Raw genomic sequence first — 21,766 nt, 5'->3', positions numbered from 1 at the left:
TAATAATACAAACAATTGGAAAGTGATACAATGTTCATATATAAAGCTGGTGAAAACAAAGCATGGTAGTCCAACAATACATTTTTATTCAGCTATTAAAAGAAAATTTTAGGTTACTTACACATATTAGCACAGAAAGATACCTGGTATACAAATTGTTAAAATATGTGCACAGAATAAACTTTGTTTTTATATTTTATGTTATATATATTTAAGCCAGCATATTTACTATTTGAGTATAATATGACAAATACTATACATAAATGGGTGGGTGGGTGGATAAACTATATCACAGATATAAAGGAGCCAACAGGACAGGGAAGCCACAGAAAGAATCAAGGTCAAAAGAGAATGATGGTTGGGCAAAACATTGAGAAGCACTATTCTAGACTATTTTCCCCTTTCTCTAATACTCAGAACTGGTACTGACCCTGTGAGGATCACTGATAGTAGACGGACTGTTGAGTCTTCACTGAGAGAAGGAATTTCAATGGTGTCACACATACAAAAGAGATACATTCCCCAAGTTTGTTACAAAGCCAGAATCCTCCACATTCCTCCCTCAATCTACCCACACAGCAGAAACACACACAGTTCTAAGGACCTACAGTAATCAACGAAGACCAATGAAATAAATAAAAATAAAATTAAGTTAATCAGTAGTACCTTTTGCTGGAAAAATAAGTTTTAATTCACTAAATTGCTCATGCATGGAAGAGGGAGGTAAGGAGTTAGGAAAGGAAAAAGAAAAGAAAGAAGAAAGAAAGGCAATTAAAATAGCAAAACTAGCAGAAAGAAATGGCAATAGATGGTAACTTGAAATCTCAAGTGAGTAAGACATTACAGATATAAATGACTATGAAAGAATGTATCTACTTATCATATATCATTTAACATTTCTGTAATAAGAGATAAAATAAAGAATATTATGAGAACAATCTTACACCCAAGGAAAGACAAGAGCACTGAATAGCTCAGAAGTTATAAGAAATAGAAATAGAGCACTATTCAAAGATATCACTGAAAAATTCACTGGGGGAGGAACTAAATATACATGCCCATAAAAATAACAAAATACCTGACTGTGTAAATATAGAGAAGCTTACACCATGTTGCATAGTAATGAAATTATTGAGAGCTCAAGACAAAGAAAGAACACAAAAGCAAAATAAAATAAAAAGCTAAGAGGATAAAGCAGGTAACTTTTGAAGGAACTTCCTTCTGGCTATTATCAGATGTCTCAGCAAACATTCTAAATTCTGGGGCTGGTGAGGTGGCGCTACAGGTACGGTGTCTGCCTTGCAAGTGCTAGCCAAGGAAGGACCGCGGTTCTATCCCCCCGCGTCCAATATGGTTCCCCCAAGCCAGGGGCAATTTCTGAGAGCTTAGTCAGGAGTAACCTCTGAGCATCAAATGGGTGTGGCCCGAAAAACAAAAAAAATTCTAAATTCTTTATAAAATGGTAGAAAATAAATATAAAATAATTATAAATACTTAAATATAAAAACTGTCAACCAAGAATACTAAATACTGCAAAATTCTCTTTCTAATGTGGAGAAATAAATTCCTCCTTAAACATATGATAAAAGATTTAGTCAACATTAAATCTTTCCTACAAGAAATGTTAAAGGAGTTTTTTTTTTTACATAAATCTTAAAAATCTCAAAAAGTTGTACAAGGAAATAGAACAAAAATAAGTCCAAACAGAAGTAACAAGTCTTATATAACTAATCACCTTTGATTTGAATGAACTACAATTTTCAAACAAAAGGTAGAGTGGAAAAATGAACTGAGGATTTTAAATAGACAAATTTCCAAGGAATATATATAGCCAATCAGCACATGGAAAGAGGATCATATCTTGTTATTATGAAAATACATCAAAACAATGAGATTTTAATTTAGACTTCTTTTTTTTTTTTTTTTTTGGTTTTGGTTTTTGGGTCACACCTGGCAGCGCTAAGGGGTTACTCCTGGCTCTACGATCAGAAAGCGCCCCTGGCAGGTTTGGGGGACCATATGGGATGCCAGGATTCGAACCACCGTCCTTCTGCATGCAAGGCAAACGCCTTACCACTGTGCTATCTCTCCAGCCCCTAATTTAGACTTCTAAGAATGGCTATTCTCTAAAAGACAAGAAAGAACCAATGTTGGAATGACAGTGATGGAACTTGCACACTCTAGGTGAAAATATAGATTGATACATTCATGATGGAAAGGAATATAGAGATTTCTCAAAAACACTAAAAATAAAAATTCCATACAATAGTTATCCCTTTCCGAATACTTACTTGCAATATACAAAACTACTAATGTAAAAAGATATATACACTCCCAATTTACTGCATTATTTATAATAGCTAAGAACTAAAGTAATATAAGTACCAGTGAGAGATGAATGAAGATATAGTACACACAATGGAATACTGTTCAGCTATAAGATATTATGAAGTCTATCCTTTTCAACAACATAGATGGAACTAGAAGGTATTATGCTAGAAGGTATTATCCAAATTGAGAAAAATAAACTATACTTTTATTAATTATTGGCATAAAGATAAAACAAGCAAAAATGAACCAAAAATAGACATCTGGGCTATAAGACCAATTACTGAGTACCACAAGGAAAGGTGAGTGGGGAGTGAATGTAAATCATACATAGTAAAGGAGAGAACTAGGCGTTTAGTTGTGAACATAATGTAGTAATATACATGTTGATTTTTAATACTGTAGACCTAAAATTTATATATTATAATGCAATCTTTCTTTAATAAAATAAGAAAATATTTTCTGACAAATGTGTCTTTTTTTTTCAACAGAATGAAAGCAATAGATTTAATTGACTTTCCCCTTTTTGTATTTCTTATTTTAAAAGCTCAGACACTTCCCTTAGCAAAGTTTTCTATTATAATTGCTTTTTCCTTCCCATCACTCAGTTTCTATTCATTAAGTTTATAGTGTAATTATAGTTTAATATAAGTTAATCATTATGAGAGTGCATGCATGTGCAATATGTAAAATACATCTGAAGTTCAGACTGGACAGAGGAAAGAAATAGATTCATATACTGAAGAACGTAACAGCAGCATACTAGAAAATAATTAAAATGACGCACAAATATGTTATAGACTTTTCTCTAATTTGTTTAATGGTCAAATTTCAAACTATAAAATACAGACAACAATGTGTATTAAGGACATACAGCTGAAATGGAAGGAAAAGAATAGGTGCAAGGGAAGAAAATGGAAGAGAAATAACAAAAATAACTTGTCATAACTCCATTTTACAATAAATGTGTGCTACATACAACTACTGATAAAAAATAATTTAAAAAACAGGGGGCTAGAGAGATAGTGCAGGGATTCAAATGCTTGCATATCATGTCACTGATGTGACTCCCAAATAAAAACATTTAAAACATACAAAATAAATAGCCTCTCTCTTAGAAAACTTATGGTCTTATTCAAAACCTCGATGGATACAAGTATCTACAGTTTCCTCTCATTGTCTTCCTATTATCAGCCTGCCTTTGACTGCTGACCCATCAGCCTCCTATCAATAATCTCTTTTAAAAACTGGAAATGAGAATATAAAGATTCCTCAAACTTGAAGTTTTAGAACTAAGATGTTTATTAAAAATTAAAAATTGATGGTAGGTAATTATCAAAATGAAATGTGCTAAGATGAGTAATATTAAAATTAATTATTAAATATTTTAATGGATTTTTATTTTTACATTGATATGCTTCTCCTTTTACTAGGAATAGAAATTCAAGGATCAATAAAATGCTTGGTGAGTCTTTTAAAAAGCTTTTGGGGAAATTCAAGGCATTTGCAGAGGCAAAAGTATAATTTTGATGGCAACAAAATAAACAATATTCTTCTCAGTCATATAAAAATCACAATAAAATGGCTGGAGAGATAGCACAGTGGTAGGGCATTTGCCTTGTTGGCAGCTGATCCAGGACATACAGTTGTTCGAATCCTGGCATCCCATATGGTCCCCTGTACCTGCCAGGAGCAATTTCTGAACATAGAGCCAGGAGTAACCCATGAGTATTGCGGGGTGTGATCCTAAAACAAACAGAAATTATAATAAAAACCATTAACCAGCCTCTTCAAATGGAAATTTAATGAAATAAGGATCTAAATATACTAGTGTATGTTGGTTATATTCCTTGTCTAATCTTTCATTAAAACAGAATAAAACAAAATACCTAGAAATTAATTAAGCAAAAGTCTAACTAATAATAATAATAAATCATACTTCACTTTTACTGAGTGAAATATACTTAATTAGTGGTTAGTGGTCAGAAAACTTTAGAAAATAAAAGTTGTAGAGGAGTAGCGTTATATCAATGCCTAAATAATATTTAGCATTAAGAATTTACACAAACAGTGTATAAAGAAAAAACTAACTCTGAGAAAGTAACTTAAAAATAATAAAAGTTTTGGGGCCAGAGAGATAGGACAGTGGTGTTTGCCTTGTAAGCAGCCATCCCAGGACCAAAAGTAGTTGGTTCAAATCCCAGCATACGATATGGTCCCCCGTGCATGCCAGGAGCTATTCCTGAGCAGATAGCCAGCAGTAAGCCCTGAGCACCGCTGGGTGTGGCCCAAAAATCAAAATAATAATAATAATAATAATAATAATAATAATAAAATATTTATATAATTCTTAATGTTAAGAAAATCTGAGGAGCAAACATTTTTGTCAAGAAACAAGAAAAGCACACTGGATTGTGAGTGACAGTGGATGCTTCTGAGTTCATTGAAAAAAAGTTGTTATGTAAGTTGGAATGTGAAGTCCTCTGAAAATGCATGGCTCTCAGCACCAATATTCAATAAATATTGAAAGTTGTCATGCACATATAGACTTACTATCTAAAAATAATTATTAGAAAGGGAACATTCAGGAGGTGAGGAAAAAGAAGAAATTATAAAACAATGAAAAATAACACCATCCTAGTTGCTCTAACTACCAAAGAAAATGAGAATAATGAGGAAACCTGTTTTCCTCTCCTAAGACAAGCTACATAAGGTAGAATCAGAATACTGCTAAAAAGTTGGAAGGTTTAGACAAAAAAAAAAAAGAATGAAATATAAATATAAATCAAGGGAATCCAGATAAAAAAGGAAGAAGTCAATCCCTCGCTGTTTGTAGACGATATGATACTCTACTTAGAAAACTCTAAAGACTCTACCAAAAAGCTTCTAGAAACAATAGACTCATATAGCAAGGTGGCAGGCTACAAAATTACACAAAAATCAATGGCCTATCTATACACTGATAGTAATAAGGAAGAAATGGACATTAAGAAAACAACCCCATTCACAATAGTGCCACACAAACTCAAATATCTTGGAATCAACTTGACTAAAAATGTGAAGGACCTATACAAAGAAAACTATCAAACTCTGCTCCAAGAAATAAGAGAGGACACGCGGAAATGGAAACACATACCCTGCTCATGGATTGGCAGGATTAATATCATCAAAATGGCAATACTCCCCAAAGCATTGTACAGATTTAATGCGATCCCTTTAAAGATACACATGACATTCTTCAAAGAAGTGGATCAGGCACTTTTGAAATTCGTTTGGAATAATAAACACCCTAGAATAGCTAAAGCAATCATTGGGAAAAAGAATATGGGAGGAATTACTTTCCCCAACTTTAAACTTTACTACAAAGCAATAGTTATCAAAACAGCATGGTATTGGAATAAAAACAGGCCCTCAGATCAGTGGAATAGACTTGAATACTCTGAGAATGTTCCCCAAACATACAAGCACCTAATTTTTGATAAAGGAGCAAGAAATCCTAAATGGAGCAAAGAAAGCCTCTTCAACAAGTGGTGTTGGCACAATTGGCTAGCCACTGCAAAAAAAATGAACTTAGACCCCCAGCTAACATCATGTACGAAGGTAAAATCCAAATGGATTAAAGACCTCAATATCAGACCCGAAACTATAAGATATATAGAACAACACATAGGCAAAACACTCCAGGACATTGAGACTACAGGCATCTTCAAGGAGGAAACTGCAATCTCCAAGCAAGTGAAAGCAGAGATTAACAGATGGGAATATATTAAGCTGAGAAGCTTCTGCACCTCAAAGGAAATAATGCCCAGGATACAAGAGCCACCCACTGACTGGGAGATTATTCACCCAATACCCATCAAATAAGGGGCTAATCTCCAAAATATACAAGGCACTGACAGAAATTTACAAGAAAAAAACATCTAATCCCATCAAAAAATGGGGAGAAGAAATGGACAGACACTTTGACAAAGAAGAAATACAAATGGCCAAAAGACACATGAAAAAATGCTCCACATCACTAATCATCAGGGAGATGCAAACCAAAACAACTATGAGGTACCACCTCACACCACAGAGAATGGCACACATCACAAAGAATGAGAACAAACAGTGTTGGCGATGATGTGGAGAGAAAGGAACTCTTATCCACTGCTGGTGGGAATGCTGTCTAGTTCAACCTTTATGGAAAGTGATATGGAGATTCCTCCAAAAACTGGAAATCGAGCTCCTATGATCCAACTATACCACTCCTAGGAATATACCCTAGGAACACAAAAATACAATACAAAATTCCCTTCCTTACACCTATATTCATTGCAGCACTATTTGCCATAGCAAGGCTCTGGAAACAACCAAGATGCCCTTCAACAGACGAATGGCTAAAGAAACTGTGGTACATATAGACAATGGAATATTATACAGCTGTCAGGAAGATGAAGTCATGAAATTTTCCTATACATGGATGTACATGGAATCTATTATGCTGAGTGAAATAAGTTAGAGAGAGAGAAAAAAATGCAGAACGCTCTCACTCATCTATGGGTTTTAAGAAAAATGAAAGACATTCTTGCAATAATAATTTTCAGACACAAAAGAGAGAAGGGCTGGAAGTTACAGCTCACCTCATGAAGCTCACCACAAACAGGGATGAGTTTAGTTAGAGAAATAACTACATTGTGAACTATCCTAATAATGAGAATGTATGAGGGAAATAGAAAACCTGTCTAGTGTACAGGCGGGGGGAGGGATATTTGGGACATTGGTGATGGGAATGTTGCACTGGTGACGGGTGGTGTTCTTTACATGACTAAAACCCAAACACAATAATGTATGTAATCAAGGTGTTTAAATAAATTATATAAAAAAAGAAATATAAATCAATTTACAGTGACATTTATAAACCTAAGTACACTCCACTACAGAGATTTGTTTATTTATTTATTGGTTTTTGGGTCACACACCCGGCAGCACTCAGAGGTTACTCCTGGCTCTACACTCAGAATTCGCTCCTGGCAGGCTCGGGTGACCATATGGGATGCCGGGATTTGAACCTCCGTCCTGCATGCAAGTCAAAATGCCTTATCTCCATGCTATCTCTCGGCCCCAACACAGATTTATTAACGCCCAGAATAAATACCTTGAAAACAAGAAGCAACAAATGAAACTACAAATAGAAACAATCGCATGACTTCTGCAGTCCTATTTAATAGAGCAGCACCATGAAGGAGCTGGAATGAAGCTGGCAGAATATGAAGCAGCAGCAGCAGCAGCACACCATAAAGGCTTCTTAATTTTCTTGTCATTTAAGAATTAAGCCACTTCCAGTTCATACTGATCCTACAGGTGCACTAAATTGATGTCATTATGAGCCATCAGGAAATACCCACAGAGACTGACACCAACACTGAGAAGTTTTGTTAAACAGCTGTGTGTTTTAATTGATTTGTATTATTTAAAATAGGAACAGTTAAAAGTCAGTTATCGGATGTTGTGTAAAAGAGATTCCTAAAGACTCCAGGGAGACTGAGTTCAGATGAAAGCCAATCACTGGAACTTTACTGGAGCACTTAAGATTATTACTAGAGGAAGCACAATTAAATCATCAGTTTATCAGCCATCATTATAAATCACCAGGCGACATATCAAGCTTCATTATTTAGGAATCTTTAACCAGTGACTTCCTGCATCACTGACAGTCAGAAGCAAGCTAGTCACCAAAGGTATCTCTGGAGTTTTGGGTTTATGCTGTGTTTGTTTTTTCACCCTGATAAATTTATCATGGAACTATAATAAAAACTCACTGAAATTAATTATCACAGTTTTATACATACTAAAGTTTTAAAAATAAAATTAATAGTACTTGGGATGTACAAAATATGTATAGTATAGGCTCCTTGATATTCTACTCCCTACAAATATTTAACCCCATTCTTTCATAGTTCTTGCATGGGATTACATAAGAAAAAATAAATCACTGAGTTGGTATGATAAATACACACACAAATATCTGCCTATCACTTTTATCTGCCTGATGACATTCATGTGTATTCAGACAACCTTCTTCAGGCTTGTAGGAAAAGAAAAGAATGTACCTTGAAAGCTTTGGTATTTGAAGGAATGCAGATATTAAAAAGAATATATGTAAAACAAAGGATAGAAGTTGAGATGTGTACAACTCTTTTGGTCATCCCTCTAACTTTATAGATATACTGCTATTGTCTCTGTAAAATAATTGGTTTCTTAATTAATGTCTTAATTTGTCCAAGGGCATGCAGGTAGGTGGTGTTCAGTCAAAACACTACTGCCTGGATTCATCATAAAATTAAAGGCTCTGCATTTTCCACAGAAAGGAAATATCTCCTTGGAGATGGCTGACTCAGGTCTAGAAAAAAAATGACACAACTGAGCAATAAAATGCCATACATCACATTAGAAAAAAATAAAAAACAGCAAAGCTACTTGGATATATCAAAACAATTGAGAAACCAACTGGATCCTCACTAGCAGAAATAGCATAAAGCATTTATATCCCGAAGTTTATAAAGAAACATTTTTTAAAGTTTCTATTACTTTTTGAATATATAAAATAAACTTAAAAACTAGGACATAGGGGCCAGAGTGATAGCACAGCAATAGGGCCTCTGCCTTGCCCTAATCCTCAATGCACAGAGTTGGGAGGTGCTCCCAAGTACCAATGGATATGGTCCCCAAACAAAAGAAAAATTATCTAGAGATCCTTCTTTTTTTCAAATTCAATTTTCCCAAAGGTATTGTCTTGCAAACAAACTCACAATCAAGATTCTGATAGATATAGAATACATCAATTGCCACAGAATATCTCACATGGCCCTTTTTAGCCATATTCCAGCATGCCTATCCACTAATCCCTTTCAATTTCCTGGCAATCCCAAATCCCTTACTCTATCTGTAGTTTGTCATTCAAAAAATGTTAGGTAACTGGAATAATTTACTTTTGGAAACAATTTCTTGCATTCAGAATAAGTCTCTGAATATACTTTTAGGTCAGTTTTTTTTTTTTCCCTTCAACCAAGGTCTATATGGCTCTCCTTGTGAGTCCAAGGATATGCCAAAGGGCCCTGGGGGAAAATTACACAGGGAAAATGGAGGAGGCCATGGCATGAGACTGGGGCCAACTGGTAGGACAGAGGTCAAGGGAAGGAAACAAGTTCAGAAGGGGACCACCACCAGAAAAGTTTAAGAAAGACTAACCTGGTTGCTAATCATATAAATAGTTAAGTCCCATTTATCACTAAGGATTCTGGGGCAAAGATATACCATGGTTGGTTTTACAATTTCTTTTTCTTTCTTTCTTTCTTTTTTTTTTTTTTTTTTTGATTTTTAGCTCACACCGACAGTGCTCAGGGATTACTTCTGGCTCTATGCCCAGAAATCGCCCCTGTCATGCACAGGGGACCATATGGGGGGATGCCGGGATTTGAACCACCGTCCTTATGCATGAAAGTCAAATGCCTTACCTTTATGCTATCTCTCCGGTCCAAGGTTTTACCATTTCTATTCTGAAGGACTTCTGGGTTGTTTCCATTGAGCTATTATGATAAAGCTACTAATATTTGGGTAAAGTTCTTACTTTTAAGGATACACACTTAAATATTACTGGATGTGAATGCTGTCGAAGACTTTATTCTCCCATATATTAGCTTGGATGCAATAAGATATTATATTGTCTATGAGTTTCTAAATGTGTTCCGTTTTTATATATAATGTTCTATACTTTCCTTAATATAAAGTGTACTCTATAGACAGTAAAATAAAATTACTTATTTGCTCATTACCACCCACATATATAAAAACCTATCTCTAGTATAATTGAAGACATGCTTTTCTAATCTAAAACATTCACAAGCTCAAGATCACAGGAGTTCTTCACTTAAAAAAAGCTGACACCATCTAGAGATCATTAACATAACTTTCTCTTTACCAATTTAAGCAAATACAGTCTAAGCATTTGTTAAGTTTCTTTCAAAAGTTCTTTATCAGTCTACAGAATCCAATATTAGGTAGTTTGTAATACTGGACAAAAGCAGGTAAGTAATCACCATAATCAAATGTATGAGATTCATGAGTAGCTTGTCTTTAAAAGAGAGGGTTCGTGTCTAACACGAACAGGTCCTTATCATCAAGACAGATGTGGAGAGTACAGAGCGTGATTACCAAAGATGAAGAGCCACAAACTATGAGCACAATCAAGCTTGAAAATGAAGTGAAATGCATTTTATATTATGCAAAGGCTGCTTTTGTTTTTAAGGCACTCTGGAGGACAGGATATTATTATCATATTCCATATGAAAGCTAATAGTTCTTTAGTAAATTCTGCAAAATCTGTCTTACTATATGGTGCCACTAAAATTCTAACTTCTCATTCTTCTCATTCTTTTTTTTTTTTTTTGGGTGGGGGTTGTGTGCAACCTCAAGCGATACTGAGGGCTAAGTCCTGGCTCTGCTCTCTGGAATCACTCATGAGGCTTATTCAGGGGATCAAATGGATGCTGGAGATTAAACCCAATTCAGCTGCATGAAATGGAAGTTCCATAGCTCTAGCACCATCTAAGAACTCATTCTTTCCTAGTGCTATATCATCCCCTCCCCTTCACCCACTTAAGAATACCTTATTTTTTTCTTCTACGTGGAGTTTTATTAAGTGAAAGATTGATTTCCCTTAAATATCTCAAGCAAAGAACACATAAATATCAACCATTTAATCAATTAAGGATTAGGAATCAAGCCCTCCAAAGAAAAGATTCTTGATGACTCAAATGCTAACTGGTACAATTGCAACAAATGAAATTCACTTAGTGTATCTTCAGTGTCTGGAGATGTACTGAAATGAGAAAGTCTAAAGATTAAAGTTGTTGTTAAAGTGGTATACCTGTGTGCAGTATCATTCCTTGTATGCCAAATTCCAAAGGAGTATTTAGATCAGGGGTGGCGAACAGGATTTTGACCTCACTCAAAATGGCAAAATGCAATATGTGTTTAATAGATTATTGTTAAAATTAGATGCTTTTGTGTGAGTGTCTGTCTGTTTTGGCAGGTCACTGCATGGTGTGGCTCTCTGACTCTTACAGTTTAAAATTTTGGCTTTTTGTGTCGAACTTGTTCGTCACCCCTGATTTAGATGATACAGCTTTACAATAGTTTGGTTATATTTACTGTCCCACCAATATAGAAGAGCTCACATTTGATGTTAGAAATAGTTATGCTTATTATGATTGGATTTGGTTTTCCCATTCTACTATGATAGGTAGTAGGGGGAAGTGGTCTGTGAATACTGGGTCAGAGTTGCAACTCTTTTTTTTTTTTTTTTGCTTTTGGGGCCACACCCAGTGACACTCAGGTTACTCTGGCTATGTGCTCAGAAATCGCTCCTGGCTTGGGGGACCAAATGGGATGCCCGAGGATCAAACTGCAGTCTGTCCTAGGTTAGCGTGTGCAAGGCAAAATGCCCTACAGCTTGCACTACCACTCCGGCCCTAGAGTTGCAACTCTTAAATGCTTAGAAACTGAGACTGTAGTCAATTCCACTGAAAAAAATCAATAAATGGACATACTAATTTATTGAGCTTGTTTAGCAACTTGGCCCATCTCTCCTATTCCAAAGCATTAAAGGGTGAAAGCTATTAACAAAGTCACATTGGGAAACTAAGAAGATATAATTGAGGAGCTGGAGTGATAGCACAGTGGGTAGGGCATTGCATGCTGCTGACCTGGGTTCAATCCCCAGCATCCCATATGGTCCCAAAAGCCTGCCAGGAGTGATTTCTGAGTGCAGAGCCAGGAATACAAAAGAAAATATAACTGAGTTCAAAATCTTACTCTGTTTCATGAGTCAAAACAGAAGCAGGTGGACTTGATATTCAAAATGACACAAGAGTACCAGGAATTAATTGTGCAGCAATTTTAGAGAGATCACTGAGATCCACAAGAATGCTCAAAATCATTGAACATACCAGATCTCTGAGATCTTGAATGCTCAATATCATTCAAGATTGCTGAAGATAAGAATGTACAATACCATTAAAATAGAAGAATACTCATCTGCATAATGAAAACAAATATGAGAAGACATTAAAAAATAACTTACATGAAATGCATACATGTCATGGGATGGGATGCCTGTTTTCACTATCATTGCCCTTGCCTTTGGAGGAGTGGGGTTAGGAGTAGGACAGACACACCAGGCAGTGCTCAGGTGGGCATGGTGGGCTTGGGAGACCTAAGGTTAAATAGGGCAAGAATCTAAGGTAAGGAAACTCTTCTTTCTAGCCTTATTCTTTGATTCTTACAATCAAATCTTTTCTTGTGTATTGTGAATTCTGACAAAAATTATATTTGGGGGACAGTTTTAGGTCACTGAAAAAACACACTGAAACTTGAAGCTTCTATTAACACTCACTTTGAAACCTGTCATAAATGAAAAGCTCTTGGCTCAAAAAGTTTATGGCTGATTTGCCTTTTATATCAACTACTCATATCTGCTCTACTGGGACTTCACAGAGGGTCACATTTGTGAGTTGAAGTGATTTTAGAGAAAGGGACATATGAGAGAATAGTCATTTAAACAATTAAGCAGAAGCAAAAGAAAAGTCATTAGATATGTAAAGCATTCCAAGAACAAATGGGAAAATGAACTACAATGTTTGGTAGAAGCTGAGTCTGTACAGTGGAGAGGAGAAGCTTGATGAGCAGGTTGAAAGCAGAGAATGCAGTCAGTGAGGTCCAGCACTTATTAGATCACATGTCACAAGCCTAGGAAGAGTGGCAGCACTTTGTGCATGGGCCAGGGAAGTGCAAGGTAGTTAAGAATATTTGAGTTAGGGCCTTCGGAAGCTTAGAAGATGTGGAAAGTTTTATTAACTGTTTCAAGTGAGGCTTAATCAAGGAAGGGTAATAAAGGCAGGGGGAGAAAAGGGTAAGTTTGAGAAGCAGTCTGGGAAAATAAATCTACCTAAACCTACTTTTGTCCTTAATTAAAATCTCTAAAATGACCTTTTGCAGTCATTGTCTAAAAACTGCTTCAGAGTACGGGAGGATTCTTATGTTGATTGGAATGTAAACTGTTCTTATTAATATTGTGATCAATATATAAGATGCATACAAATTCTAATGGTTGACAAAGTCATTTATAAAGTAATCATGGATTAAACTGAACAGAACTGGGAAAAATAAGATTTTTTAATATAAATAAAATTATTTTTAAGGAGAGCATGATTGGTTGCAAGGTGATGAGTATTTTTTAAATTTCTAAAATAATTAATTCCTGATTTTAGCAAAGCAATAATAATGATTTATATGATTGACAGTTCTATTTTTCTACTTTTGCAAATCAACTTTTGCAGATCTATTTTTTCTACTTTTTATATTATAATTAACCCAGTATTACACAAAAATTATTTCTTTTACAAATGCGCCGAAAACTAAAACTCTGAAATGTTTTTTTTTTTTTTTGTGGTTTTTGGGTCACACCCGGCAGTGCTCAGGGGTTATTCCTGGCTCCAGGCTCAGAAATTGCTCCTGGCAGGCACAGGGGACCATATGGGGCGCCGGGATTCGAACCGATGACCTCCTGCATGAAAGGCAAACGCCTTACCTCCATGCTATCTCTCCGGCCCCTAAAACTCTGAAATGTTACATGTGAGACAAGCTAATCATTTATTTCTTGATGTAACCATCAACTTAGTTTCTGTAGTCACTTCATTTATATTGAGCACCTATTATATGATAAATACTTTACATGTGCTAGAACATATTGAAGAGTAAAACAGTCTGCCCACATGGTATACAATGACATAAACTTTTTTTTTTTGGCTTTGGGGCCACCCCTGGCAGTATTACTCCCAGCTTTGTACTCAGAAATAGCTCCTGGAAGGCTTGGGGAACTATGTGGGATGGCAGGGATCAAACCTAAGTTAGCTATGTATAAGGCAAATGCCCTACCTGCTGTCCTATTATAAACATTTCTTCCTTCCTTCCTTCCTTCCTTCCTTCCTTCCTTCCTTCCTTCCTTCCTTCCTTCCTTCCTTCCTTCCTTCCTTCCTCCTTCCTCCCTCCCTCCCTCCCTCCCTCCCTCCCTCCCTCCCTCCCTCCCTCCCTCCTTCGTTCCTTCCTTCTTTCTTTCTTTCTTTTTTTTTTTTTTTTGGTTTTTGGGTCATACTCGGCAGTGCTCAGGGGATACTCCTGGATCTACGCTCAGAAATCACTCCTGGCAGGCTCGGAGGACCATATGGGATGCTGGGATTTGAACCACTGTCCTTCTGCATGCAAGGCTAACGCTCTACCTCCATGCTATCTCTCCAGCCCCCATAAACATATTTCTTAAATCCTAATAGCCAACTTGAAATATTGAAAAGCACGAAGAAAAAAAATTCCAAATTACTATGAGAGGTTTTGTGACACTAATCCAAGTCTGATCCAGGGAAAAAATGACCTTTGAACTGAAATCTATAAAGGTAAAGAGAAATGGGAGAAGGAGTAGGAGAAAGAGAACTAGAAAAGAAGGGAAAAAAGGAAAGAATTACACATAATAAAATGAAAATGGTCTCCAACCTGCTGGGTAATTGTCTCCCAAGGTCCCTCCAGCAGCCGTGTCTTATAGCACTCATGGACTCCTTCCCAAATGTCCTTTAAAGCCAATGGTCTTCCATCTGTGAATATACATGATAAAAATGACCAGTCAGTTTTCCAGAAAATATTATGGAGTTTAGTATTTACCTAAAACTTGTAGATTATTATTTGGTGGGGGAGGGCTCCCAGTTGGTGTTTAGGAGGCCCAGGGGCACCAATAACCTATGTTAGCTAATAAGTTAGTGTTTCAGTCCAAGAGCCCAGTATTGCTAATGCAATACTGGGGTTTACCTATTCCATTCAATAGAGCATTTTCTTACAGGGCTGCTCTCAGGGTTTATTGGGACTGCTTATGATGCTGGGAATGGAAGTTGGACCAGATATATGCTAAGCATGGCCCTAACTGCTGTACTTTAGCTTTAGAATATTATGATTTTTTAAAAATCCTTACTAGTAATTATTTGTATATCAAAAGAGTGATATGCATTTACTACTTTCTTGCTGAGTCTAATTTAAACATTCAAACATCTTTCCCTGTTAACTATCAAGGAGTTAAGTTACCTGCTTTTTCATTGCCTCTAGGAATTTTACAAAGTATGTGAACTGATATGCGAAGGACCAGGGAGACAGACTTCAAATTCACAAGGGTGCACAACACATATCTCAGAAGCCATAACACTTCAGTAGTCTTTCAAATGAGAGACCAACTACTTATTTTAGTCACTCTCCCATAACCTGGGTAATCGCTAATGTTCACTCTGTTGGATACCAGAAGGCAAAGAGTAAAAGAAAAACATACCATTTTTCCTATTAAGGCATATGCTTGAGAAGCTACAAGTTTATTAGTAACTAAAACAATAGTGCATCAATATCTTAAGTGCCAAGGGCAACTGCAGTTCTCTGACATTATAAAGGAAAGAGAGGTTAAAACCCAAACAAAAGTTTTGGCCAAAGAAGAAGGAAATGGTAAAAGTAGAGAACATGAGAAGACACAGGCTTTAAGAGATTAGTAAATGCTTTAGCAACAAACAGTTCATTGTTTAAACAGCTTTAATTATTTACCCATATCCTAATCATCCTAAAAACATTTGTATTTATAATAAAGCAAAATAGTTTTAATTTAAAGATATTTAGAGAGATGTGAGGGAAATAAAAAGATATATGTATTCAAGAGACAACATGGGCTTCTCTAGAGTTAAAAAAAAAAAGCCCAAGATAATATTTTTATGAAGATAAGCAGAGAATGAGAATTAAAGATTTTCAAATAAAATTCTAAAAGAAAATCTCCCTTCTAGAATCCAGAGTTATATGAAGTGCAAAGAAGGGATGGATCACTAAAGTAAAAGAAATCTTGGGGAATGGGGTTAGAGAGATAGAATAGCAAGTGGGGTATTTGTCTTGCCTGAGGCCCACTTAAGTTTGATCCTCAGTATTCCATATGGTCCTCAGAGCCTGCCAGGAGTAGATTCTTAGTGCGTAGCCAAGAGTAAGCCCTAAGCATCATTGGATGTGGCCCCAAAACGGAAACACACACACACACACACACACACACACACACACAGAAATCTCACAGAAATAATATATTTAACAGTGCCCAAATCTAAAGTTATAGTATTCAGAGTCTAAGTAGAGATACAGCATGTAGGAATGCTCAATTGAGAGTATACTTTCATCTAAATCCTGGTGTTCTCACTCTGTGACTAACTTAACTTTCTTGTAGCTTTTCCTGTAAAATGAAGATAATATTATTTTTCAAATCTTGATCTTTGAGGCTTACATCTATGAACATATTCAGGACTGTGGATAACAGAATAACAGCTTAGTAAGTAGAAGAAATCTCCTTTTAGCCTCAATGCACTATTGCAATAGTTCACATGCTATAAAGTTAAAATATTTCTAATTTGTCACTTCTTAGAATTTTTCTGTGTTTCTTCACGAGGCATATTGTTTGATATTATAATATCATAACACCATAGACAGAACATTTCTCATATTTGACCTGAAAAGTTGAACTTTTCCTCAACCTTTATTTTCAATAAATAGCAATAGAATATTTTGATACATTTTCAATAAGTATCTTCATCTTGGCATTTATCTGGTGGCAGGAGACCATTATCTTGTGATAAATAGTTTTATTCCATTGACATTTCCATGTCTGTAAAATGAACAAGATTTATTCATCCAATTAACATTTGAATGTCATGTTTAGCTACAAGTTAAAAAACAAGCTGCCTTCAGTATCTCTGTTATATTGTTTTCTGAACACATTTACAGAATAAAGTCAAACTTTGCCCTTAAGATAAGTACTACACATCTTCAAAATGGTCACACCTGTGTGCCCGTGCACGCCATAAACACATGTGTTTGAAGAATCTTAACTATTGCCATGTCAAACAGCGAATTAATCAATAATACAAAGATGACATGATTTTAAGTAATTTTCAGATATCAAAGTTAAATCAAATTGTAGGATAAAAAAAGAATTCTCGTGGACCCAATTTAGACTCCAGGTGATTAGACAGTGACCATCCAACCCCGAACCCTAGATCCCAGACATAGAACTGACACAGTTCTCCACAATAGCTTCAGGAACCAAACTCCCTCTAGGATATTCTTAATCCTACTCTGACACCAACAGGCACCAGTTTTGATATGATATCCTGACAATGAGGAAAAGGCAACAACTTGATCTAAGAGCAGGTTGTCTTACCTCACCACCTAACTAACAATAAAATGTAATCAAAAGGACATATCATCCCTTTGAGTCTGTGCAAAAGCCAAGATCGCTAACTATAGAAGACTGATTGACAACCACGAATGGGCAGAACTTATCCTGAGGAACAAGAAAAAAAGACCCTAGTCTAGGCTTTGGCCTACGATCTGTACAACGACCAAGATCTTTAATTCCAGACTTCCAGTTGTCTGATTGAGACAGCTGCATCTGAGCAGATCTTCTGGAAACATAATGAAAGACTATCTCTATAGTAGACTTCGTCCTAGGATCAGTGCAAAAACCAAGACCACCAACTACAGAAGCCTGATTAAAAAAACAGTGCCATCAGGGCCAGCGAGGTGGCGCTAGAGGTAAGGTGTCTGCCTTGCAAGCACTAGCCAAGGAAGGACCACGGTTCGATCCCCCGGCGTCCCATATGGTCCCCACAAGCCAGGGGCAATTTCTGAGTGCTTAGCCAAGAGTAACTCCTGAGCATCAAACAAGTGTGGTCCAAAAAACCAAAAACAACAACAACAACAAAACAAAACAAAACAAAAACAAAACAAAACAAAATAAAAAAAACAGTGCCATCACAGAACTTCTAGAACTGTAAAGAAAGACTCCATCCTACGCTCCATCCTATGACCTGTGCAAATACCAAGATCTCTAGCTATAGAGGTCTGATTTTATCATCCTCCACGGAGCAGAAAGTTTCCAGACACCACCAAAGAACCTAGGGAGAGTAAAAGAAGATGTACATAGCCTGTAGTTATTCCCATAACTATATACTTCAAGGGCAGAGAAACCCTGTATGTCTTAGACCAAGGGGATTCCCTTTCTGATCTCCCCAATATTTACTGTGCCTATGCAAAAGAAAAGAAGAAGAAGAAGAAGAAGAAGAAGAAGAAGAAGAAGAAGAAGAAGAAGAAGAAGAAGAAGAAGAAGAAGGAGAAGAAGAAGAAGGAGGAGGAGGAGGAAGAGGAGGAGGAGGAAGAACAAAAAGCAGAAATTAATTTTTTGTGCTTTGTTTTGTTTCAGGACTATGGTTATTGTGTGGTTGTTGTCTTTATTGCTGTGGTGCTTTTTGGGTTTTTTGTTTGATTTTTTTTGTATTGTTGTTATGTTTTTCTTACTTTTTCCTTTTCTTCTCTTAAATTGATATTTATAGCCTCTAGAAGGACTCTCCCATTGTTTGTTTAATTTTTGCCCCATTTTATTTTTCTTTCCTTCAAACAGAACCACATAATTTGAACCATCTTGTTCTGCCTCACAAATTGAGGGGGAAATAATGGAAGATACCAAGACCAAACAGTCATAAGAACATTAAGTAGAAATAAAAAATGACCAGACTTAAACACCAAATTCAAACCCAATGGCAACAGAGTCGATACCCATTCTACAACAAGCTAGACACAGAGGGGACCACTTATACTAGCAGCCTGGGGGTAAAAGTGGGGGAATATGGGATGCATGCTGGGAACAGGGGTGGAGGGAGGACAACATTGGTGGTGGAAATGCCCCTGATTCAATGACACTATGTGCCTAAAATATTACTGTGAAAGATTTGTAATCCATTTTGGTCAAAATAAGAATTATTATAAAATGAAGAAAATTCTCAAGCAAAAGTACTAATTTTATAAATAAGACCAAGGCCTTGGGACTATACATTTCCCAAGATTATGTCATCAGTTTGTGGAAGGCCAAGGCTGGAATTCTAGTCTCAGAACTCACAGTCCAGTGCTCTTGCTGTCACTCTTTTACCTTTCAGCAATGACTGTGTCTGTTCTCACATCACTGTTGTCCACCTGTGCCATTCTAGGCCTCACTCACACATTGCAAATGCTTTAAAATATTTACTGAATAAATGGTAAATGAAAGAGAGCCTTTCTTGACTTGATTTTCTCTGACTCTGACAGGGCTTTACAGAACTAGATAAGAATGCCGGGTTTTATATCTGGTAATCAGTAATGATTCTAATTTTATTCCTTAGAATATTTCAGTCAACAGTTTTAGGATGGAATAAATGGTTTGGATATTACTACTGTCAAAACCTGCATAGTCTGCTGGAAGTATTCATACAAAATGCCATAATCAGCAGCCTAGGAACAATGTGGAGAAAGACTCAGAACAAATGTTATAGAGTCTTTTAATCAGATTTGATGCTAGAATTGAGGGTATGTGCCATAAGCTTTCAGACATCATTAAATTTAGAGAAAAATAATTGATACTTTACAATACAGGAATTTTTAAAAAAATTATCCAATTAATTGACAGGCAACTTAATAAAATGATTTTGGAGATTAGAATGATGATATAGAGGTTAAGACATTTGCTTTGTAAATATCCAACCCTGGTTTTGATTCACAGAACTTCGTAGGGTTCCCTAATCACCTTTCTTAATAGTCCCTCAGTAATGCCAAGTGACTCAGCTCCCACCCCCCCCAAAGTTCAAAATATAATAATGATCCATAATTCTATTAGATTGCATGTTAATATGAGTGCTAACTGCTTGCTTCAAAGTGAATAGGTGTTTCTGTTTGTTTGTTTTTGGCCCATACCCAGCAGAACTTGGGGGTTATTTCTGGCTTTGCACTTTAGGAGTTACTGACAGTAATTGGGGGAACATAATGGGGGTTCCAAGTATCTAACCTGTGTTGGCCATGTGCAAAGCAAACACAAAACCTACTGAACTATAACTCTGGACAATGAATAGTGATTTGTAAGTGGATGGTTGTAATTGATCTCGGTGCCTATAGGGCTATTTAAAAATACAGGTATTAATTTGATGGTTAGTTAAGTACTTGTACCAGCTACTTCAACCAAAGTGTCAAAATCTCTCTTTTCTATTGACCATTTATATTTGACAGTCTGAATAAAGTGACTATTTCTCCCACATAGTCATGACAATAAATGCCTGATGTATGACATGAGTACTTTCCTCTTAGCTTTCATTTTGGTTTGCTTGGTCATAGATAGATGATCATAGAAAACATTTTTTCAATCTTTTAATACAACCTCACCGAATGTAGATCTAATCAGTTGTATTTTCAAAACTATGCCATACACAATAACACCAAAGAAAAAATTCAAATATAACTGTGTCTCTAATTATTCCAGAATTAAAATGGGGCCATCAGAAATCAAATTGATCAATTAACTGAGAGTCAAATATATAAAGACCCAAATCATAAAAATAAAGCTAAAATCTGTCAGAAACTTGAAAATTTTTATAACTGTTTGTGAGAAATAAAGACACAATACTTCAAACTAAAATTAAAATATCAGGGCATAAACACATACTTGGTTAAATTCACAAAGTTCATTATTATATGCCTTCACGTTCATTTCCAGGTCGCTTCAATCAAAATGCTTAAGTCCTGCTAAGAGGGTCTATTTTTTGCTGCCCTGGCCTCAATCAGAAGAGACATAAGCATACTCAATCAGCAACTCTAGTTTCAGACTCAAGATACTTGGTAACACCAATTTTAACATGCTCAGAAATCTCATTAATCACACAGAAGCTGAGAGGTTCAGAAAAATCTCTCTTACTTGAAAAATTGAGGTAGAAGCCAAAAAATTTCAGAAGAGACCCACAATGTGAGCAAGACAAATTTTGGCCATTTATCTAAGAACAAGTGTTAAGGAAGTGCCTACTATGTGTGCCCTGTCACAGGATGAATAACAGGCTATGACCTACAGGCATATAGATTGAGCCCTAAAATGTTGATGACAAAAGAAGAAGAGATATCATATGAAAAACAGAATAATTAAGAAATACAATCTTTAACAACTACCAGTAGCATTTAACATCTTCATATAAAGTCTCTCAATTGAATAATAACCCACGTGTCAAGTAATCTATATATTACTCAAAATGTGCAGCTTTCTAAATTAACTTTCTCAGAGCTATTAGTTTTCATGAATCAAATAGCAGTATGAAATATTTCCCTGGCTCTACCTAATTCTATTGCAAGCATAACTATAGTCACCTTTCTCCTACTGTGCACGATTACACTAAAACTTCCTCATTCTTAAAATGAAGATGGAAGAGAGACAGTTAAAAGTTATTTAGATTAAGTTTAAGAAAAGGTTCAGAATGTGGGTCACCAGAAAATTAAAGAG

The 21,766-nt window shown here is 35.9% G+C and overlaps 1 protein-coding gene across 1 annotated transcript in view; it reads right to left on the bottom strand.

The window, feature by feature from the left end:
* ATG10 (autophagy related 10) overlaps window positions 1-21,766 on the bottom strand; it is a 289,692-nt gene that overhangs the window by 56,242 nt on the left and 211,684 nt on the right. Inside the window, 1 exon segment of the mRNA XM_049766561.1 lies at window positions 14,914-15,011. Coding sequence (XP_049622518.1) covers window positions 14,914-15,011 — 98 coding nt within the window.

The sequence above is a fragment of the Suncus etruscus genome, chromosome 2, assembly GCF_024139225.1.
Source record: "Suncus etruscus isolate mSunEtr1 chromosome 2, mSunEtr1.pri.cur, whole genome shotgun sequence".
Classification (NCBI taxonomy): Eukaryota; Metazoa; Chordata; class Mammalia; order Eulipotyphla; family Soricidae; genus Suncus; species Suncus etruscus.
The sequence above is the reverse complement of the archived record's forward strand: the minus strand, read 5'-3'. Positions and strand labels throughout refer to the sequence as shown.